General features: G+C 48.3%; 1 protein-coding gene across 1 annotated transcript; it reads left to right on the plus strand.

The window, feature by feature from the left end:
* Positions 1-1,466: 1,466 nt before the first annotated feature.
* Positions 1,467-20,561, plus strand: HEBP1 (heme binding protein 1). The gene is made up of 4 exons (XM_004592576.3): positions 1,467-1,648; positions 7,851-7,989; positions 10,846-11,026; positions 20,293-20,561. The coding sequence occupies exons 1-4, from the start codon at positions 1,571-1,573 to the stop codon at positions 20,462-20,464; spliced, it is 570 nt and encodes a 189-aa protein (XP_004592633.1). The 5' UTR covers positions 1,467-1,570; the 3' UTR covers positions 20,465-20,561.
* The last annotated feature ends 3,565 nt before the right edge of the window (positions 20,562-24,126 follow it).

Genomic DNA, 24,126 nt, shown 5'->3' on the forward strand with positions numbered 1-24,126 from the left:
GCAGGTAGCATTGGGTACAATAGTTAAAACATTGCTTGGGATGCCTGTAACCTAGCAGGGTGTCAAGGTGCCAGCCCCCACTCTGTGACTGACCCCAGCTTCCTGCTAAGGCACGCCTCGGGAGGCAGCAGGCCATAGTGCCACTACCTGTGACCCTGCCCTCTGTGTGGGAGCCCTGAGGGCGTCCTGAGCTCCTGGTTTGGAGCCAGCCTAGCCTAGAACTTGAGGAATGAAGATGTCCTTATTTATCTTTCTATCCCTCCGCCCCTCACTTTTCAGATAAATAAAAGCAAATGAATCAGGTTTAAAAACCATTCAGGCAGAACACAAAAATCAATAAGAGGGGCATGGGGTTCACTGAGTGTTTGGAGTAAACTTTCAGAGACGTCAGATACCCAGGACTGGTTTGGGAAGCCGGCTGCTCTGGTGCAGGGACCCGGTCTGCACAGAGGAGAGACGCAAGACACCTGGAAGCTGTAGCGTGGATTCGCTGATAGGACCCAGACTCCACAGGGAGCAGTTCCAATCCTGAGCCAGTCCCCCAGCCCTCCAGGGGGCCCCTAAGACCAGCAATTTTCAGCATCGGTTCCTTGCTTTGCAAAATGGTTATAACCTATTACTTCTCAGTTGTATGAGGCACAAAAGGCAGTAACTGTAAAACACTGGGCCAGGAGCACTCAACATAGAACTGTTCCAAAGTCATGAAAAGGAGTGAATGAACAAAGTTTGGAAAAGCAACTTTGGGATCTCATGAAAACGGCTCCATCAGAGCAGGTGGGCCAATCACCCAGGTTAGACTTGGGAGACCTGCATTCCAAATTGACCCACTTGGGGTGGATTCCTGGCTGCCAATGCCAGGCTAGAGCTACCGTACACCCTGGGAAGCTGTAGTATAGACCCCTGCCATCCACCTGGGAGACCTGGAGCACATTCTGGGTGAGGCCCAGGCCATCCCCACCATTGCTGGCATTTGGGGAGTAAAATAGAAGATACTCCTCTCTGCCTTTCACATGAAATAAACTGATTTTAAAAAAAAGTTTACACAGGCCGTAGGAAATAAACAGGAAGGAAGGCTGTAGTTTTAGGGCAGAATGGGATGGGGAAAAGAAATACCACGACTTTCCCCTTCACCTCTACCCCAGGGTACCACCCGCTCCTGCCGGCCTCAGGGGGTCGCCAAATGGCTGACCTGGCACGGCCCTCGGTCGCACCCATACCGCCCAGGTTTCGCAAGCTGTCCCTGCGTCGTCCAGTCTATCAGTCCGGCCAGGTCCCAGCAGGCTTGCCGCGCCAAACGGATTCGCTCCGCCCACTAGACGTCCCCACCAATCAGGTTGTCTCTAGCTACCCTGCTCTCCGGACACTCTGGGCTCGCCCCACCCCCTTACGCTCCCGATCCGCCCAGTCCTCCCGGCTCGTCCCGCCCCCAGGCTAGCTCCACCCTCCCGGCTCGCCCCGCCCCCGGCTCGCCCCGCCATCCTCAGCCGCCCTGCTCACCCTGCAGGCCGCGCCTGCCCTCCGCTCCTGCACCCCGCAGCTGTCGGTGCCTCCACAGTGCCCAGGCGACAACATGTTGGGCATGATCAGGAACTCCCTGTTCGGGAGCGTAGAGACATGGCCTTGGCAGGTGCTGAGCAAAGGGGACAAGGTAGGCCCGCAGGGCTGCCGGGGCCTGGAGGAGGGTCGTACCCAGGGCACTCTGAGGGACCGCCCTGTGCGTTCCAGGTCCTTTCGCGGGCGCGGCCCCCTGTAGAGGGAAGTCAGGGGTCCTGGGGCTTTGCTGGGGTTTGGGGGAGGGCGGGAGGAGTGGCTGGAGGTTGGACCCCAGCATGGCAAATTGTACAGCACTTGTTGAACGCATGCGTTCCTGTAGACTTCCCAGACGGCCCAGTTTGTTGAGAGACATTTAAATGCAGCAACAATTGACTAGGGTCTTGTGGGTCAAAAACTTCCCAGTGCTGGAGAGCTGAATGTGGAAGAGCCAGTTCGATGCTGCCTAGATGTAAATGCCCCAGGTGCGGGTAGCAGGGGGTCCTACCTGGGGCCGAAGGTGGGGCCTCCACGGAGGGTGTGTCACCAGCTGGGCCTCACAGGTATGCAGGAGCGAGGTGGTCGCGCGAGAGCATTGGCAAAAGCCTCGCATGCTGCAGTGGCCTTGGCCACCAGCGCTGCTGGAGTTGGGTGCCTGGATGAGAAGGGCATAAATGCATGTTCCCCTGAATTTACACCGATGCCAACGGGGCCATCTGGGATAGCCCCCGTGAAAACAAATTTAGTCTCTTGCCGGGCAGGCCAACATCCCATGTCAGGGTACAGGTTACCACTTCTGGCTCCTAATCCCAGAAGCTGAAGGCAGACCCTAGAAGGTGGCCGCGGACACCGCCGCCCAAGTGGACAGCCTGGTCCTAGTTCCTGATGGCTGGACTTGGCCCGGCCTGGCCCAGCCTGGTCTTGCATTTGGAGGGTGCCCAGCAGACGGGAGCACCCTCTCCTTTTCTGTCTCTCCTCTGCCTCTTAAAATAATAACAATTAATTTTAAGAAGATGTAAACTTCTTTTGGCACGAAACCATTTTGAAAACCATGCATAATGAAGAACTCCTAAGAAATGCTAGTGAAATTGTGTATTATGGGAAAGCTAGGTGTGGGTTTAAAACAGCTTTTACACCCAAAGAAACTTTTTTCCCACCAATTTTTTTGAGGTACCCTATATGGAACCCCCCACCCATCACAGGACCTTATTGGTTAAGAGACTGTTCTAGTACCCAGAGCAGTGGTCAGTGTGATGACCGCAAGTTCTAGTCCCCAATGAGACTGGACTAATCAGGGAGCCAGAGAGACCTGTTACTCCAGCTATCCCTGACTCAGTGTCCCCTGCTGTTTGCAGAGTGAGCAGGGCACCCCATGAGCAAGGGTCGCATGGCGCCTCCATTGCTGGGCAGTGATGTGTACCAATGCTGCCATGTTTGTAAGGCAAACTAGAATCTGACCTGCTTCCTTGAGAGGCATAGAGAAACTGAGAATTCCCATCTGCTGAGTCACTTCCCAAATCTGCAATGTCTGGGGCTGGACGTAGAAAGCCATCCGGGTCTCCCACGTGGGTGGCAGGAGCTGTTACTGCAGCTTTCTCAGATGTACGTTATCTGGAAGTTGGAGTCAGGTGCTGCGTCCAGGAGGCATACCCAGACACTCCCGTGTGGGACATGGGTGTCTTAACTGGTAGGCCCGATCAACTTTCCTCTGTCTCCCATTGGGTGCTAACAAGCCTCAGTTTCCCTCCCTTGTCCCTGTGTGGCCTCTCAGCTCTTCTTTATCTGTGTGACTACTTCCTTGAGTCATAGTGCCTCTGTTCTGTTAGGCCCTTGTGCATATGGTGTTACCTGTTGCTGATGGGGTGCCTGAGGATTGATGTGGCACCCTCCCCCATCATTTGGTGGGATTACGACAATGTGTGATTCTGCTGTCAGGTTGAAGTACACCATGCATTTCAAATGAGCCTCAGTTTCTGACACTGTTGAATGGGTATAAAACTCTTTCCAGGATTCCTATGTTACATTTCTAAAATATGAAAATATTTTATAAACTGAGCACTCTACAAGTATGGTAATATCATTATATCAGAACTCAGCTCCAGTCTTACTAGGTATGTGGTCTCAGGCAACTTTGCTTCTCTGAAGCTATTCATGAGTGACAATGATAGCTCTTATCTTTGTAGACTGCTTTGAAGTTTAAATGAGATCCCCCATTACAAATGGTTCAACAGAATACCCAGCACGTGGGTGGGTAACAGCATCCAGTAGGACCCCTGAGTTTTACAGGAAATTTTGGATAGGTTACTTGTCAGCCCAACCACTCTGAACTCACAGATTTCTCAACTCTATGACAAGAATGGCAATGCTAATGTAATAAAGAAATACTTGCGGATATTTGTAAACCTGCTTTAATATGCAAAGCCAGGATGTATTGTTTGGAAGAGAACCTCGCCCTGAAGTTATGTTTCATGTCCTGGAGAGAGTCTGGGCAAATGGATAGCATGCTGTGTGGGCCAGGTGGCAGGAGTGTGCAGGACTGATTGTAGGAGCTGGGCGGGGGGCACATATGGCTGCAGGCCTTATCAGGTGCCTTCTTTCCTGCTCAGGGAAGACAAATAGACAGCCGTCTGTGCTGAATCAGGTGGCCTTGTGGCTGCTCAGAGCGAAACTGATGTTCTGACTGACCTCCTTATCAGATTGTGTCCAACCTTTTACTCATTGATTAGGATCGATAGCCTGGGTATGAATCCTGCTTTTCTACTGGAATAATGGAATAGAAAGTACCCTGTTAATTGCTATGATAAATATTTTCCTATAGTGAGAAGCAGGCTTCTAAAACCATGGTGTACACACCACAGCAGAGGTCATAGAAGAAAACTGACCTTGCAAATCCCACAGGAAGAAGCATCTTGCAAAGCCTTTGTCTGGAACTTGAACATGACCTGACTTCCTACTGGATGTTGATAACCGGCCTGTGGTCCTCATGTATAACCTGGAAGGAAAGCCTAGCCAGCGAGGAAATGAAGGCGGTCTATAAATATGTCCCATGTAACCAGAAATGCATGTAGGATGCTAAATGTTGAGAATCAACACGTTACTTAAGGTGTCTGTGCTCGGCAGAAATAGGCAACCCTGGCTTTGCAGATGTGGACAGAGCTTCCTGGAGAGCTAGGTACATTTCTGACATCCATCTCTCACATCTAAGTGGTCACAGTGGTCCTGTGCTTCCAATGAGAGTCTATAGATGAGTGAAACCAACCCATGGTGCCCTATGGTCCAGCCGGCTTAGCACAAGGTGACTGCTTCATTCCAGGAGATGTTATCCAGGAAGTATTTCATTGTAGTCACGCAGAGTTGACTAACACACCTTACAGAAGTGTGTGGGGAAGGGAAGTAGCAGACGAGGAATGCCACAGCCCCCCAGGCAGGCAGAAAGAACCTAGCCAATGCAACTTCTGGAGTGAAGCAAGTCAGCCTCCGGGAGAGTGAGCGAGCAAGCGCGATGGACGGGGGACATGCAAAGTGGTGCTAGGAGGATTTGTTGTCTTGTGCACATGTACACACACCTGAGGCTCTAGGGTCAGCTTGCTTCCAGAGTCCACAGAGAGGAAGAGGAGGAGTTGAATAGGCCTTCACAGCTGATAGGTTTTATTACCAGGGCTCTCGGAGCAAACTGGCTCATTCAGGCCTCGCAGTGCACTTTGCTGCACATCCGCCCGAGAGCTCAGAGCACTTGTGCCATTTCCACTGACTCCTTTGTGACCAGGAGAGCCCCCACTCAAGACTCAGCCATGCCTCTGTGTTTTTGTCACCTGCTTAGTCCTTTAGTTATAGATTTAGTTTCATTTGCTTGCCATGCAGAGAAACAGAGATTGTGCATCTGCTGGGACACTCCCCGAATGCCTACCCTGGCTGGAAGTGGGCCAAGAGCCAAGACCTCAGTCCACGTCTGCCATGGCAGTGGCAGGGTCCCAAGGGCTTGAGCTGTCACCTTCTGCCTCTCACGGTGAGGAGTCATAAGAAACAAATCAGAAGCAAAGTGGAGATTCGAATCCAGGCACTTAGATACATGAGGCTTCCCAAGTGGGGTCTCACCACCGTGCCAAATGCCCATTGCAAAAGCCTATGTTTAGATCACAGAAGCCAGTTGAACTCATTTGGAGTAGATTGGCTTACAAGCAGCTCACCATCATTGGGCTAAAGGCTGTGAAACCGCCTTTCAGTTCTGGGGTCTGGCCCTCTCACCTGCTGTGGTCTACCCAACTGGTTTGCTCCAAATGACATTGTCAGAATCCTTTCTTTTACTTTTGAGGGTCCCCAGCAGCTGGAATCTCCTTTCCTCAGGTTTTCAGAGGAGTTATTATATCATATCAGAATTATTTGTCTGTTTCTGCTCACCACCCTAATTATCCATCCAGATTATTCTAATCTCTTAAGTTCATGGCACGTAGCAAAGGTTTTCAATCATGTTTATTCCATGAATCAATGAAGCAGTAGGTAACCTACCTGTAAGCATGTCAGAGTTAGGTTGGCTCACCCAGATGTATAAACATACACACCCATGCCCCCAACATTACCCTAAGTAGTCCCCTCTGTGTTCCCCTACTGCCCTCACAGTCCTCACCTTTTTTTTTTTAAGATTTATTTATTTTTATTGGAAAGGAAGATTTACAGAGAGACAGAATGATCTATCTGCTGCTTCACTCCAACAGCCAGGAGCCAGGAGCCAGCAGCTTCCTTAAGGTCTTCCACACAGGTGCAGGGTCCCAAGGCTTTAGGCCATCCTCCACTGCTTTCCCAGGCCACAAGCAAGGAACTGGATGGGGAGTGGAGCAGGTGGGACATGAACCGGTACCCACACGGGATGCCAGTGCTTGTAGACGAAGGATTAACCAGTGGAGCTATTGCACTGGCTCCAGTCCTCACCTCTTTAATGCTCAGAGAAAAATTGCCTAATTTTCATCTCTTTATCAGAGTATCTGGCACAATGCTCTGCACATAGTAGCTCAGTAGTTGGTAGTTGAATGAATAGAAGATGGGAAGACCAAAGGAAGGAGCCAACTGGCCCTTTCTCCAGTAGATCTTTCCATATGTAAAAATCAACTCCATGAAGTGACATCTAATACTCTTGCTCTGAGTTTGACTTGGGCATACACGTGTCTGCCCATAATAACTAACATAAAGGTTAAAGAAAAGAGGTTAAAATGCTTGCTTTACCCCCAAAAGCCATCAGGAGACTGTTGCAATAGGCATGTGCCTGGAGTCTGAGGGCGGGAAGCCACTTAGTAACTATGACATGTTGGGCAACTCTGTCTCTCTGGTTCTTCACTTCCTCTCTGGTGAAATGGTTACACTGAGTGAGCTCTAAAATCCCTTCCCCGGCTGCAAGTTTGTGATTCCCTGAGTAAGTGCTTCTAGCATTTACAACATTACAGGTGGGCTGCCACTGAGGGCAGCCAGGGAGGGCTCAGGTAGCTGGATCCCCGTCACCCACCTGGTGGCCCCAGATGGAGTTCCAGACTCTGGACCTTGGCCTGGCCCAGCTCCGGCAGCTGTGAGCATCTGGGACAGTGGGCAGGCAGATGGAGAGTCTCTCTGTGTCCCTCTGTCTCACTGCCTTTCAAACAAACAAGCCAACAAAGAAGCCTACTCCAGAAGGCACTCTGAAAGCCAGACTTACAACTAGAGGACCTCACAGCTCCCCTCTGGACAAGCAGGCATATTGCCCCAAAGCCAAGGCCTGTTTGTGGTCCCTTGAACCTTGTTCTGTAGCCATTCCCTCTACCCCACAGGAAGGGGCCTTTAAGTATGAAATTAGCATTTAGAACTTCGGGTCTCTCTGACATCTTTTTATCTTGTTTTGCATCACAAAGCCAGTAGGTATTTTTACATTCAAATATAACACTAAGATATTAAATATGCATGTTCAGACAGACCATTCCCAGACCCTATCATCCTAACCTCCCCTAGGGATCGTTATGTCCACCTGGGACTCACACCCCTTTTACTAGTCAAGAATCTTCAGTGTTAAAAATCTTGGGAAAGCCTACTTGCCCAACCTAGGGCAACAAAACTCTTAAAAAAAAAAAAAAAAGAATAATTTATTTGAGACAAAACAGGTTATCATCTTCTGACTCATTCCCCTAAATGCCCACCATAACCTTGGCTGGCCAAGTGGAAGCCAGGAGCTGGGTACTACACTGAGGTCTGCCAGGTGGGTAACAGCTACACTTCTAGCAGCTGGATTCTTACTGCTTCTGGAAGGCATCCCAGGTTACCACTTGGTGTCTGGTAAGTGCAGTGTCTCTCTGTGTCTCTAGAAAGACATCTCCTATGAAGAAAGAGCCTGTGAAGGGGGGAAGTTCGCCACAGTGGAAGTGACGGACAAGCCTGTGGACGAGGCTCTCCGGGAAGCAATGCCCAAAGTCATGAAGTATGTGGGAGGCACCAATGACAAAGGTGAGTACCCCTGTGGTACATGGCTCTGGTCGTGGAGGTGAACTTTATCCATCTCACTTCATCAGCAGAAAGTGCAAGGGAGGGGCTACAAGGCACCGGTCACACCTGCTCTGGTGGCACATGAACCTCTTGCATAAGGAGTCTGTTGCAGGAAGCTCTCGGAAGGCCAACTTGACATTGGCCCAGCCCAGCCTTCTGCTAAGAAGTCCCTGCTGAGCATCCCTGATTCAGGGCTTTCTCCCAGGTATGAAACTATTTTACTCTTTTTACTTTTTGGTTTGTTCCCATAGTGCTTACCATATCTTTGTACTGGTTGATTAGGTAAGAAGTATCCACAATATACCACGTCACAAGCACAGGGCAAAGCTGAATTCTTGTTTGAGATCTCCACCCTAGCCTGGCCATGCCCAGAGCCAGCCCCACAGCTGCCAATTCTGCTGGGCACAGAGGCTGAGACCATGGGCAGTGAGTGTAGCTGGTGCCAGCTTTCATTTTGGCAGTGGGATGGAGGAGCCGGTGGTCTGAGGATTCCTGTCTTAACAATTTGACCATCCACACTGGCTCACCTCTATCAAAATGATAGGCCTGAAACTTTACATAAGATGTGCCTGTTAACATGTAAACCATGTTTAAATATTATGAGTGTGGCTCTAGCTCTTGGAATAAGAATTTAGCCTAGCAGTGAAGATGCCTGTATCCCACGTGGGAATCCCTGGCTTCTGTTCCAAGACACACCCTAGGAAGCAGCAGCAAAGTCTCCCCTGCTACCCAAATGGATCAGGTCCCCAATTCCACCTTCAGCCAAACCCAGCCCTGCCCATTGTGGGCACTGAGAGAGCGAGCCAGCAGATGAGAATACTTTGTCATTCAAATAAATAAATCCTATTTATTTTCATTTTATTTGAAGGGCAGAGAGAGAGAAAAAAATCTTCAATCGGCTGCTCAAATGCCCACAATACTCAGGGCTGGACCAAGCCAAGGCCATGATCCTAAAACTACACGTGAACCAACTACTTGAGCCAGGACCTGGTGCCTCCCAGGGTGTACTCAGCAGGAGGCTGGAATGAGACGCGGAGACTCTCAGGGGCCTGTGGAATGCAAGCAGCCCAAAGCAGGGTCTTGACCACCGCGCAGGAAACCCTGCTCCACTCTTGCTTGTTTTAATAAAGAAAGCTTCTAATTTGGTCAGCACTTTGGGCCAGTTGCACCCCAAAAGGATCAGGAAACAAGGTGGAAAAGGAGTTGTGTTCAATTTTAGGATATGTCACAAGCTGATAATTTACAAAGTTGGAGATTTATATTAATATAGTAAAAGCTACTTGGACCAAAGTAATCAGGCTTTGGAAAATAAATTGACCAAGAATATATCATTTTAAAAACACTGTTGTTACATATTTTAGATTAAATTATATGCAAAATCATAAAATTCATTAGAGAAAATCCACTTCCCATCTAGCTCTCTGCTGTGGCCTGGAAAAGCAGTTGAGGACAGCCCAAAGTCTTAGGACCCTGTACCTGTGTGGGAGACTCGGAAGAGGCTCCTGGCTCCCGGCTTCAGATTGGCTCAGCTCCAGCCGTTGCAACCACTTAGGGAGTGAACCAGCAGATGGAAGATCTTCCTCTGTCTCTTCTTCTTTCTGTAAATCTTCGTTTCCAATAAAAATAAATAAATCTTAACAAAAAAGCAAGTTTTGAAATGTTATCTTAGTATTCCTACAATCGCATATTTTGCATGTTAGTATGTTTTAAACTATTTACTGTCTTCTAAGGCTTGGTTTTTCATAGGTAAGTTACATTGCATCGTGCCCATTAACTTGCATAGACATATTCCTCTTTTAATGGAATTATAAATTCTTCTGCAGTGAATATCCTGTTACCAAAAAACTTCCCCATATTTTGGAATATTTCCTCAAAATTTATACTTATGTAGGAAATAATTCATACACATAAAAAAAGTTCATGGAAAGTGGAATTAAAAGATAGTATACATTGGGACCAGTTTGTGACACAGTAGGTCGAGTTGTTGTTTGACCCATCTTAGAGTGCCAGTACAAGTCCTGGCTGTTCCACTTCCAATCCAGCTTCCTGCTAATGTAGTTGGGCCCCTGCTACCCAGGTAGGAGATTCGATTGTAGTTCCTGGCTCCCGGCTTAGGTCTGTCCCATCACGGGATGTTGAGGGCATTTAGGGAGTGAAGCAAAGAATGGAAGATCTCTCTTCCTCCTTTGGTTGCTCTGCCTTTCAAATAAGTCTTTAAGGAAGAATAAGAGGTAAGATGTACTTTCATAAACTGTTGGAAGCGTCTTTATATCTGCAATCTTGATACATATATCGCCAAAAAATTTCCCTCAATGTAACACTTTACTTCTACAATGAATGTATATAGATAAGAGGTATTCATGTCTAACTATATTTTTCAATCATGCATACAGTTGTTTGTGAAACTGCTATTTCACTCCCCGAATGCCCACAATAGCTGATACCGGGCTGGGGTTGGGACTGGGCTACGGCAGATGCTAGGATCCAGGAACTCATCCCAGGGCTCCCATGTGCATGCCAGGAACTCAGCCACGTGAGCCTTCACCAGCGGCTTCCCAAGGTGCACGTTAGCAGGAAGCTGGAACCAAGAATTAGAGCAAGGCCTTGAACCCCGGTACTTCTGTATGATACGGATGTCCTCAGCAATAGGCTAAATGCCCAGTGCTGAGTGTTTAATAACTGAAATATGCATTGTTAAAATATGCAAGGTCAAAACAACACTGCCTTAGAAGACGACCGAGAAGAACGTGTGTCCTGCATCCCTAAACATTCACTACGTCGAATGCCCACCTTGCCTGTTTGTTTTTATGTTTGCAGGAATCGGGATGGGGTTGACAGTCCCTATTTCCTTTGCTGTGTTCCCCAGTGAAGATGGCTCCCTACAGAAGAAACTGAAAGTCTGGTTCCGGATTCCAAACCAGTTTCAGAGCAACCCACCCTCCCCCAGTGATGAGAGCATCAGGATCGAGGAGCGGGAAAGCATCACCGTCTATTCCACGTAAGCAGGTGGTGCTCTCAGCATCCCAGCGTAACGCTTGCTTCCCATCCCTTCCTCCCCAGCGCATCGCCAGTGAGCTCTGGTCTTAAATCAAGGCAGACATACTGAATCTGAACAGTTTCTCACTTTAGCATCTTTTAGACTATAGCACACAAACTTTGGCATCTTCTTGGAATAAATACCTTGGCCAACAGCCACATTGCTGGTCAAGAGGCTGTTCCCTCAGCTTACAGTTGAGACGTCACCCTGTTATGCTGGGCGATGCCTCTGAGAACGCAGAGGTCAAGCTGTGGTTTGAGATCAGGTAGGACAGAGGAGTAACTGGTTTCATCCCTTCCCCACTCCCACTGCACTGTAGAAAGGCAGGGAGTGCCTGTCAGAGCTGAGCTATCACCTACCTCCTCCAGGAAGTTCATGGCCATGGCCCTTTGGGTAGAGCATATACCCACTCTAATGTCTTCCTTGTGTTGCCTCGTGGACCTCAGATGGGGTCATGTTCCCTTGACCATAGAGTGGCAGGTGCAAATGATTGGACACCCTATTGCCTGCAGAAACTACATCTGTTCTAGATAATTTATGAGTCTCCGTTTGTCAAAAACCTGCTGTGTGACAGGCACCGAACTAGGGAGGGGGGATCTCCACCAGTAGTAACCTTACATGCAGGGGTTAATTTCACTCTAGAACAACTTCATGAAAAAGAGTTGTACTAGTAATCTGGCACTAGGCAAAGTTTTGATCCACTCTCAGGGATTCCCAAACTTAATCATTTCACCATTCTGCTCTTTAGCCTAGGGTGGGACATATTTTCCAGGCGAGGTACCCTGCTAAGGGCAGTCTTCAGCCAGTGAGAAGGTGAGGTTCCCTGCTAAGCAGTCTTCAGCCAGGTGATGCGAGGCCCCCCAGAGGACAGGTTGTGTAATGCAGCTGGTATGGGCCGTCCAGCTGACGCGCTCCCACAGCACGTAGGGAACTCTTCCTGCAGTGGGATAGCAAGGCACCTCCAGCACAGATTTAAGGAAGCCCTTATTCTCACAGCATCCAAGTGCAGGATGGGCCCCGAGAGTGAGCTCCTACTTAGATTTGACTCCCTATCCCACCCTAGTTCCTGTCTCTCCCATTCCCCTACCTTTTCTTTTTAAAGATTTATTTTATCTTTATTAAAAAGTCAGATATACAGAGAGGAGGTAATGCTGTGTACCTCCATCAGGGGCTTGTCACGTCTTACCTATTATTATTGATCTTGATGACCATGGATCATCGTGGCATAGTTCCCTTATTCCATTAGCACTTCTAAAGTGATAATGAAGTCTGTTTTACTTCCCTTATTTTTTAGCTAGCATGTGCCAACAAAGAAGTGAGGGTTGGCGGAGTTTCTTAGATCACTGCAGTACTCATTTGTAGCCATGGGGAACTGGGCCCAGGATTGAGTTTGACTCACCAACTTGCTTGGCTCCCTCACTTCGATTTAAAAGGGGCTTTCTTGGCCAGTTTGTCAAAAATAACCCTCTACTTGTTTGCCAATCCTGCTTTATTTTTTTCTTTGCATCACTTTTCTGCAGTTGTATTCTTCGTTCACTTATTTGTCATCCCTTCCTCCACTAGAATGCCAGCTTGCTGAGGCAGGACCTCTGGCTTAAATCTGTTAGGTGCTCAGTAAGCAGCGGCTGAATGGGTGAGTGAAAGAAGGCTCTTGGTTGCTTGTTCCCCTGCACTCCTCTCCCAGAACAACTTGGTTCCTTCTTACAGCTGCCACTGGCTGCCATCTGTTGGTCACTCCCTACCCTGACCGCTGACACCTGATCCCATCAGACAATGTAACCACAAAGCCAATGTCATTTGCTCATTCTGCTATCCATTCATTCATCCAAAGGGCGGGGGGGAGGTAGATTCCATGGTTCACCTACTCTGTACTTATCAACTGTGTAGGTGCTGAAGATACGACAGAGAACAAGGTCTCTGTCAGCTTACCAGGGAGACACATTCTAAAGGCGAACTCAGCCCAGTGTCCCAAGGTAAGGATTGTGTCTTTCCAAAGACAAGAACTGGTATCCATGGATTGAACTTATACAGAGGAGTGTTTCTAATAGGAAGAGTTACAGAGACACAGAGATCTTCCATCCTCTGGTTCACTCCCCAAATACTACAACTGCCAGGGGTGAGCCGGGTCAAAGCCAGCAGCCTGAAACTCTATCCAGGTTCCCACAGGGCAGTCGGGAGCTCAGGTACTTGAACACCTTCTACTGCTTTACCAGAGGCATTAGCCAGGAGCTAGAGCTGAAGTGGAGCAGCCAGGACTTGAACTGGTGTTTGTACAGGATGCTGGTGTCACAGGTGGTAACTTAACGTGCTGTGCCACGACTCCAACTCCAGGGATGAATACTTGTGCTGAAAACTAAAATCTATCTGACACAAGTGGACACCTGACTGGGCATTGAAGTCTTTGCGCTGGGGGGCATTCCAACCCCACCTGGAGAGACGTGTGATGGTTCTGCTGTGGTGGAATGTCTATTTGACAGACGCTGATTGAGTGCTTGTAATCTTGAAGCCACCTCCAAAACTCCTGCCAATAGGAATGATCTGTATCTCAAAGTCACCATTTCATTTTTGTCCAGCAACCAGTTGTCCCATGAGCCCTTGGGAGTTGGAGGGGCTCCCATCACCATGTCCACATGAGTGATACTCTGAACAGTGCCCTTAGAGCTGCCTTTCCTCCAAGCAGCAACCTCACGCTGCCAGCTCCCCAGGAGGCAGCACTCCATCAAGCTCCCCAAATGTCTCCCACCTCAATGTGTCCCACGTGGAACTCAGACCCTCCCCCACGTGGTGCCTCTTTGTGTTTCCTGATATTCCAAGGGTCACTTCATGCTTCTACCCACCAGCTCCCATGTAATTCTGACTTCATCACCTTCCACATTTAATTTTTGGCCCAGGTCTGTCACCTCCAAAGGTCCCTTCCTTCCCATCCTTCCTGCCACACATCTTCATCCCCACTTTCCTGAGCAACTGCTATGACCTACTGATTTCAGTCTCCCACCTTTGCCCCGCCCCTCCAAAATGTCCTTTTACTATCATCAGCCCAGCACAGGATCAGTCATGTCATGGCCCCTCCCCTTGTGCTGCGCATTTGGCACAGTTGTTAAGACACCTGTGTTCCATGTTACAGTGTCTGGGTTCAAGTTCTTATTCGGCTTCCACCCGAGATTTCTGCTAGTGTACCCAGGGGGAGCCAGCAGGGCGGGGGGTGCTCAAGTACTTGGGTCCCAGCCACTTATGTGGGAGACACAGACTGAGCTCCTGGCTCCTGGCTTCAGCCTGTCCCTGTTCTGGTCCCATTCTGGCTATTGTGGGCATTTGGGGAATGAGCCAGTGGTTGGAAGATTTTCTTTTCTCTCTTTCAAGTAAAATGAAAACAAACAAAAAAACAAAGACTCCCCAGTGGGCCTCAGCCTGCCCTAACCTCTGCACACAATGGGCTTGGACCAAAGCCCAGCTGGTAATGAAACTTCCCTTTCCCATGAAGAGGGGGTGAGTGGACTTTGAGTCCCCACCAGGCAGGAAAGCCTAGTGAGAATTCCATGTCATGGCATTTATTGCATGCCACGACACAGCCCAGCCCCCTCCAACTGTCCATCTAACATCACAACAACCCACTCCCCACCTCATCTGACCCAGCATCCTCTTCCAGACCTTTGCTCATCCTCATCCAGCTCTTTGGAAACCCTCTCCCCAGTCTTTGCTAGTTGGGAGGTCAGGGATGTTATCACATTGTTCATCGCCAACATCCAGAAAGATTCTTAAAAATAATGGCTTAGGTTAGGTCTTCCGGGAACACTTCCCCTTCACGTTCTAGGTCAGAACCAACCATTCCCAGTTGTGTGCCTTCAGTTCCCTGTTTTCCTGTTGGTGGGCACCTGGCACTTCCTGCCTTGATTCCTTTGCTTTGCACAGTTACATGCCCAGCTGACTCCCACCACTGTGCATGACCTGTTGCGTGTCAAGTTTTAGAGCTGGGTGGGCAGGCCCAGAGTCCCTGTATTTATCTCTCGTCCTTGCCTGCACCAGACACTGAAAGATGACACATTATGGCTTTTGGCCTCCTTGGATGAGAGCCCCCCTTGGTTAGCTGCATCTTGCTAATGCTGTGTCATCCTCCCCCTCAACTTCCCTCTCCCCACCCCCAACTCTTCCAGCCTTTTTCAATCAACTCCCTTGGTGTTTCAGGAATCCAGGGCACGCACGGTTTTTGATTCCTTTGTTTCCATGGTAACCAGATTCTTTGTCCTGACACTGGCTGAGATAAAATACAATGCCCTAGAGGACAACTTCTTTGAAGCTGGGGAGTTGGAGACCTATTAACAGGCTTACAAACCTAGTTCAAAGCACTTTATGAGCATTCCTGACCTCACACTCAGACGTGCTCGTGAACCGGGAGAGCTGTGGGAGCTGTGTCACCTCCCTGAGCACACAGGAACCTAGGCAGGGAAGAGGAAAGCTACTTGTCCCATGATAGCAGTTGAGGGTCCCTAGCACTGGGCTTCCTGCATACTGCAGAGTTGACTTCCTGGTGGGCTTTATTTTCTGGTGTGTTTGTGCAGTTCTGTAAATGGAATTAGGATGAACTGTGTTCATTTTCCAGTAAAATTCCTATGTGATGGCCTGGGTCTTTAGTCAAGTACTTCAGATTTGCCAAGGCGCATGTCAGAGTTCCTGCATTTGACTCCTGGCTCCCATTCCTAACTCTAGGTGCCTCCTGATGCAGGCCTTGGGAGGCAACTGGTGTTTGCTCAAATAGTGGAGGTCCTGCTGCTGGAATGGGAGACCTGGATTTAGTTCCCAATTCTTGGCTTTGACCTTGTCTATCCCTAGCTGGGATGGTTGTCTGGGCAGGAAACCAGAAGACAGGAACTCTCCTGTCTTCTCTTTCTGTCTCCATTTATGTGTAGCTCAAATCAAATATTTTTTTGAAAAAGAAATTGCTTCCATGATAAAACAACAGGGGCATTTTTAACTTAATTACAAAGATTTCGGTCTGCCTGGAAATTAAACACCAGAGCAGGTATGGGCCAGCATTGGCACAGTGGCTAAGACACTGCATGGGATACCCACATCCCATATCAAGGTGCATGGCTTGAATGCCAGCTATGCCTTCTGTTCCGACTTCCTGCTGATGCGCACCCTGAGAGGCAGCAGGTGATGGCTCAAGTACTGACATCCCTGCTACCCACGTGGGAGATCTGGTTGGAGTTCCAGGCTCTTGGCTGCTACCCCAACCCAGCCTTGGATTTCATGGACATTTGAGGGACCAGTTGGTGGAAGATCTCTTTCCAGTGGTGAGTCATGACACTCGCTGTCACACCCTGCTGGGTCTCCTTTTGCCTCTCTGACAGGTCCTTCGTGGAGTCCCTCTTCCTCCACCCACCACTGGGCATTAGGACTCCCAGAGCATAACTTCTGATCTCATTTGCACAATAGCCGTGCCTCACATCCCTCCTTACCATGCGCCAGGGTTACAGGAGGTGGCTGGAACAGAGGTCCTTGTCTTCCTGTAACAAAAGAATTTCAGACATGGGCAGAGAGTAGCAGCAAGCAAGGTAGCCAGGTTTAATTAAGCAGGGCATCCCTTAGAACAGATGGGCATCTCTTCCGACATTCGAGCTTCCAGTCTACATTTAGATGGGAGACTTTGAGGGTTGGGAGTCTAGGGCTTCCTGGCATTTCTCCTTCCCTGCCACAATATTCTCCAGAACAGAGAGTTTGGCAGGCGTGGATAGGTGACATTCCTCCTGAGTTTTTATTACCCAGTGTTCTCAGGCTGGGTAGCCCTCTTGGCACCAGGCAAAGGGGACTTTCCTGGGGTGCTTTCCTGGGAGAGAAGGCTAGGGCCACCTGTAAAGTTGGCTGGAGTACAAGTAGAACTTTACAGTGTAAAATCCTGGGCTGTTGCCAACACAAAGGCTGCTGGGTGGAGAAGCAGGGGCCTGGGGCAGGTGGGTGCCACGCCCCTTTCCATGGGTGTTTTGTTTTCTACAGGCCCCTTATATACACACACACAGGCTACTTCTCTTCCTGCCTAACATCAACACCTACTCTCTGGGGACTCCCAGATTTCTCTCCCAAATAATTCATGTCTGACTCCAATTCTTTCCCAAGTCTAAAGAGGTTTTCACAGTGTCAGAAATACATCTGGACATTTAGTTGATCGTTGTTGGGGGGAAGCAGTGGGCATTGTGGTGCGGCACGTGAAACCCCCACTTGGGAGCACACATCCCATGCAGATTCAGATACAGGCTGCTGTATCCTGGGAGGCAGCAGACAATGGCTCAAGTGCTTGGGCCCTCTGCCTTTAAAGTAGGTGAAAAATAAATACTAGCTTTAAGAGTAGTGAAGACGAGCAGTGTTTGAAAACATCTTTGTGTGGATATAATTCACAGATGCACCTATCAACACATCCATGGACCTAATCATGAACAAGCCACCTTGCACCCCTGCTTTCCAGAGTGACTCAGCCCTTGGCCCCTGTTGCAGCCCGAGGATCTGCTGCCACCTAGAGGCTCAACAGGAGCCTTGAGGCGTCCCCTACTCTCCATCTCTCTTGGTCTGATCACTTCTCAAATCTTCCCTTGTCCCGGCCTTCATGAGCTCAAACATGGCTGTGCCTCTCACCCCTCTGCTGTCTCGCCTGTCCTCTTCCGCCACTAGTACATGCAGTCTATCTAATCACAGTCTGACTGCATCCATCCCCACCCTAAATTCTTTAGTGTTCAGCTTTGAATCCAGGGTCAGGTTCAAACTGCTTGGAGTGGCTGTCAGGCTCATTCCAATGTGGCTGCTGTTGACTGTGTGTTAGCCTTCACCACTGTCCCCACAGTAGGTGCTTAAATGTTTATCTGAATGAGTGAGTAAAGCCGGGGACAAACAACGCTGCCTAAACCCTCACTGCAATAGTGGAATTAAACACTGTCATCTTTGCTTTGTCCCGGAAAGGTCCATTCCATAGCAGTGTCTGGCATGTGTCGGGCACTGGGGATGGTGCTCTGGGTGCGTCAGTGGACAAAGACAGAGAATCCTGCTGTAATGGAGCAGAAAGAGAAAAGCAAAATAAAGCATCAAGATCGGGAGTAGGGGTGAGGAGTTGGGTTACAAGATAAAATGGGGTTTTGAGAGCAGTCCTCCTTGAGAAATTGAGAACTGCTCATGGAGTCAGATCACATTATCACTCTAAACTTCCTTCATGCAGCTTGTCTTGGGAGACTAGAAATTGAAAGAAGAAACCAGAGGCAATCTCTCTGCATCTGTAGAGCCCACCAACCACGAACAAACATTTTTTAAAATGTTGCATCTATACTAAGTATATATAGGCCTTTTTTTCTTGTCTTCATTCTCTAAAGAATATAGCACAACTATTGGCATAACATTTACGTTGTGTTAGGTGTTAAACATAACCTGGAGAGGAATTAAAATATGTGAGAAGATATGTATTGGATTTATGCACTGTGCGATTTGTATAAGAGACTGAGAGCATCAAAGATTTTGGTATCTGTGAAGGACCTGGACCCAAAGCCCCAAAGATGCTGTGGGAAATTGGGATGGTAATTAGCTATTGTTTATTCCTTCCTTCCCTTCCTCCCTTCTTTCTTCCATCTATCCATCCATCTATTCTTTCCCTCTTGCTTTTTTAAGGATTTGTTTATTTGAAAGTCAGAGTTAGAGAGGGAGAAACAGAAGTTTTCCATTCTCCGATTGATTCACTCCCTAGATGGTTGCAGTGACCAGGGATGGACCAGGCCAAAGCCAGGAGCATGAACCAGTGTCCATATGGAATGCCAGTGTTACAGTGGTTTTACCCACTATGCCACATTGCTAGCGCCGATGTTGCCATTTCCTGTAAGCTTACCACTTGAGAGGCATTCACTGAGAAGTTGCAGCATCTTTTCTCCTTTCATCTTTCAATAGCCTGCTGATATTATCATCCTAGTTAACAAATAAAAGGAGCCAGTGAGGTGATGGAATAGGCTCCATTTGCAGCACTGGCATTCCATATGAGCACTGGTTGTAGGCTCAGTTGCTCCACTTCCTATCCAGCTCCTTGCTAATGCCTGGGAAAGCAGTGGAGGATGGCTCAAGTCCTTGCCCTGCATCCACACGGGAGAGCTTGACAAGCTCTTGGCTTTGGATTGACTCAGTGCCAATCACTGTGGCCATTTGGGGAATCAGCCAACTAGATGGAAGACTCTGTCTCTATTCTCTCTATAAATCTGCCTTTCAAGTAAAAATAAATGAAACTTTAAAGAGCCTGAAAATCAGAGAAATTGAAGAATTTGCCCAAGACACTACAGTAGAGGTGGCAAAACTAGCATGTGTGCACACACACTAGCCAACTTGCCTCCAAATGTTGAATTTCTAATCTTATTTTGTTTTTTATCAGAGATGCACACAGAGAGACCATCTCTCTGTTGGGTCATAAACCCAGATGTCCTCAAAACCAGGACTGGGCCCAGCGCAAGCCAGCAGTCTGGCAGTCAGTCTGGGTCTCCCACATGCGTGACAGGGGCCCAAACACTCGGGCCATCCCATTGTTGCCAGCTGAAGGTTCCCCGTGGTTTTATTTCAGATTCTTATGAGATAAGAATCCACCAAAGCAAAGACATGAAATCAAATAATCGGATCAGAATTAAAGAAGAAGACACATTCAGAAGTGACTGACAGCCCCACCAGGAGAGGAAGGCGCCGCCCAGAGCAGTAATCCCCTTTTTTGGGAAGGGAACTCTATTCAGTGGCTGTGTGTGAATGCTGTGGTGGGTTCAGTTCCCGGAACTGCCGTGGACGGGTCTTGAACTCCACCCTAACTCCCCCTTTTCCTTCCGCCTTCTTCGGCTGGTGACAGAGGCAGAGAAGTGGAGGCAGCTGGGGCAGCAGAGGGGGCTAGAGAGAAGCAGGGAAGGCATGGCCCTCAGGAAAAGCCAATCCAGCATCTCAACAGGACACTTCAGGAAAGAACCGGAAACTCATGTTTGGTATGTGCCAACTGTGCTTCATACCCTGCAACAGAATTTTTCACATCCACCATGGCATTTTAATGCTTATAATATATTTGCAAGAAAGAGAAGATATGTTCCCATGTCACAGATGAGAAAACTGAGGCACAAGGAAAGCCAAATCCCTCTATGCTCTAGCGTGCTGTCATGCTAGGCATGTTGAGTGTCCTGGTTTTTGTTTGTAAGATCCCTTCTTCCTTCAAGGTCATGTCCTTTCTCTTATATCCTCAGGCAATTTGGCGGTTATGCCAAGGAAGCAGATTACGTGGCACACGCCTCCCAACTGCGTGCCGCCCTCGAGGGCACAGCCACCTACCGGAGCGACATCTACTTCTGCACTGGCTATGACCCTCCCATGAAGCCCTACGGACGTCGTAATGAGGTCTGGCTTGTGAAGACATGAGTGGTTCATGCAGCTTGGAACTTGCTGGAAGCTTCTGGGTGTTTCCTTACCCTGGGGTGGGGAAAAGAGTGGGAGATGCTTCCCAAATTCAAGCCAACTTCCCTTCCACGTCTCTTACTGCCACTTTTCTGAAATCAGCATATTCCATGTACAGAGGCTCTTTTGTCTTGTGGTTGGAAATAATAGTCAATATCAGCATGATTCTCACTGATTAGAAAATTCTATGACAGACTGGAAAAATCCAGGCAGCCTTTTTTCAACCATCTGGATCATTTCAAAGTGATTAAAAATTTTATTGAATTTGTACTTTTGGTATTAAAGGGAAAATGTGATTTGTGCATGATCTTTCTTGTGATTCTTACAAGAGATTTGTCTAAAACGGAATCAAAAATAAAAAACCTTTGGTTTAAAAAACTGAGGTAAATCCAGGGTGCAGTTATTTCCAGGATTCTATAATCTTACAGATAGCGAGAATACCTGAGAAAGTTCATGAGAAAGGAATTAAATGGATTTATTCCAATGCAGATTCTGAAATCCACGGACAGTTTTCTCACTTATTTATTTTTTTAACCAAGAGAGAAAGATATCTTCCATCAGCCGATTCACTCCCCAGATGCCTGTCATGGCCACACCTGGGCTAGGCCAAAGGCAGGAGCTCAGAGCTCAATCCAGGCCTGCCATGTCGGGGGCAGAATCCAGTTACTGGAGCCATCACTGTTGCCTCCCAAACTCTGCATTAGCAGGAACCTGGGGTCAAGAACTGGAGCAGAGACTCAAAACCAGGTCCTGCCCTGTGACACACGGAGCCAAATGCCTGCCTCTCCAGGGATTTGTAAGCAAAGATTCCTTTTCCTTCCTCCAGAAATTGTATCTTTTCATTCCATTGTGTATGAGTTGTTGAAGTACCCTCATAGGGTTTTCAGCACTACTAATGGAGTGTTTTCTGTAGCCGGAATCCTTTATTTAGCATTTCAGAGTTCTTGAAAAGAGAAAACCCAAGATCCTGGGGGAGGCAGCCTGGCTCCCCACCTGCTTGAACATCCCTCCTCTAGACGTTGGTCACGGCTGCTGGAGTGCTGTCATGGTCATGAGCCGAGGACCACTCTGACAGCTGTGGTCTGGGAAAGGTTCCAGGAGTCCCGGGAAAAGACTGAGGAAGACAGTCATCACATCCCAAGAATCCTGCAGCCCTGGAGGCAAGGAATGGAGCTGAAGGATTTATTCGGGATGACGGGATAAGATCCAAAAAAGTGAAGGCCCATTCTCTTTAACTAAACAGTCTGGGATGAAGTTTTGGATCAAGTGGTTATGGTACCACTTAGGACAACTTGTTTCCATAGCAAGAGTTCCTGAGTTCGATTCCTGGGCTCCTGACTCCAGCTTCCTTCCAGTAGACTGTGGGAAACAGCAGCTTCCATAACGTAAGTAATTGGGTCCCTGCCACCCACATGGGAGATCAGGATTGCTTCCGGTGTCCCAGCTTAAGCGAGGCTCCCTCTTGACCAGAGCAGGCATTTGAGGGGCAAAACAGCACATGAGAGCACTCTCCGCACCTGCCTTGTCTCTCTGACTTGGACGTAGATTTTTTTAAGGCTTATTTTTAAAATTATTATTGGAAAGGCAGATTTTGCAGAGAGCAGAGAGATAAAGATTTTCCATCCAGGCTCGTCGCAATGGCTCAATCGCTAAAGCCTCACCTTGTAAGCACCGGGATCCCATATGAGTGCCAGTTCATGTCCCAGCTGCTCATTTCCCATCCAGCTCCCTGCTTGTGGCTTGGGGAAGCAGTACAGGATGACACAAAGCCTTAGGATCCTGCACCTACATGGAAGACCTGGAAGAAGCTCCTGGCTTCTTCTGCTTTAGATTGACTCAGTTTTGACCATTGCAGCCATTTGGGGAGGGAGGGAGGGAGAAAGCGAGAGAGGGAGGAAAGGCAGGAAGGAGGGAGAGAGGGAGGGAAAAGAAGGAAGGAAAGAAAAAGAGAGAGAGAGAGAGAGAGAGAGAGAGAGAGGGTGGGTGTTTTGGCGGGAGACAGCCAGTGATGGCCTCACCCACATGGGAAACTGATTGAACTGCTGACTGCTGGCTTTGACCTGGCCCAGCCCTGGCTGTTGCAAGCATTAGGTAATGAAAGATCTTTCTCTCCTCCTCTCTGTTTCTCACTCCTTCTGTCACTCTCCCTTGTTAATAATTACTGAAAAAGCCTCTTACTTGTAGGTGTATGTTAGAATATCACAAACAGGTGGAGTGGATGAATTGTGAACCCTTCCAGGGAAAGGTCAGGAAGTAAAAAGAGAAGAGACACCAAGGGGGGAAAAAAACTCAGAAGAACCTAAATACTTAGAGAAGAGCAGAGGAAGAGCTTGACAGGGATGAGGAGGAAAGAGCCAGTGTTGCAGGAGAAATGCCAGACAATTCCCAAAGAGGAGGGAGTAGGCACGTGTCAGTGTGCGGCAGACGCCATGCTGTGGAACCCAGTCCCTCTGCTGGTCCCATTCTCAGACCTCAGCCCCAGCAGCAGCAGCACCCTAACTGGTCTTTTGACCCACTTGCCACACAGCAACCAGGAGGATCTTGACCTCAAAAACTCTTGTTTTGTGTTCAGACTGAACCCAATTGCATCTCTAACAATCTCCCTTAGTGTCCTCCAGCCACAGTGGACTTCTTCAAACAATGGTTCTTTGAACACACTACACCTCTCTGGCACCAGTGTTATTACTGTCTCTAGAAACCCCTTTCCACCTTCTTTACAAATGGCTGGGTTTTCTTTTCCCAATGTCCTCGCCTCCTGCCCTCCTTTTAAAGCTAGGTCCCCTCTAGGGTTCCCTAACACTGAATGATTGATTTTCTTTCCCCCCCCGACACAACCACCATTTGTAATTTTGGATTTACTTATTTCTTGTGTTTTTTTTTCTGTCTCATGCCTAACTGTGTGTTTAATAAGAAGGTGACCCATCCAAACTTTGCTCATCATTAAATGCCCAGCACCTAGCTCAGGGATGTATCACTAGGGAGTGCACTATGGCGAAAACAACAGAAAACCCAACCAACTCTCAAAACCAATAAAGTTGTCTTTTCTCACACAGCAAGAAATGCAATGGTAGCTCCAGTGGTTTGGTGCCAGCATCCCTGCCCTTGTCTTGGTCCTCTCTTCAAGGCTGCCAGATGGCTGGCATAGCTTTTGCCATTGCAACTATGTTCAAGGTGGGAAAAGGAGGAGAGCAGGAAGGTTTGCCCTCTCTCCCATTCTGTGAGGACACCAGCTTTCTCTTAGCAGCGTGACTCTCCTAAATCATGAGGCAGAACTGACACACAGAACCATGAATTCTGCAGTTAGTAGAAGGTTGAGCTTGTGATTATAAAGCAAATTGAAAGCATGTCATTGTAAAAATTTTTTCAAAAGTAAGGAGAAGGGTCAGAAGGAGGGAGGGAGAGGGCAAGAGGGAAAATATCATTAGACTTTAAAAACCATATATAAAATACATAACATTTGCTCCCTTCATACAAATTGTTTTAAAGATTTTTTTTAATAAAAGGGGTGCTTTGCCTTCCCCCAGATGTCATCTCCATGTGGGCATGAATATTCTTTGCATTTTCTTAAGCACTGCTTAGTACAACTTGCCCTGATTATAACATAGCACAATGCCACCCTCTGATCC

The sequence above is a fragment of the Ochotona princeps genome, chromosome 27 (genome assembly GCF_030435755.1).
Source record: "Ochotona princeps isolate mOchPri1 chromosome 27, mOchPri1.hap1, whole genome shotgun sequence".
NCBI lineage: Eukaryota > Metazoa > Chordata > Mammalia > Lagomorpha > Ochotonidae > Ochotona > Ochotona princeps.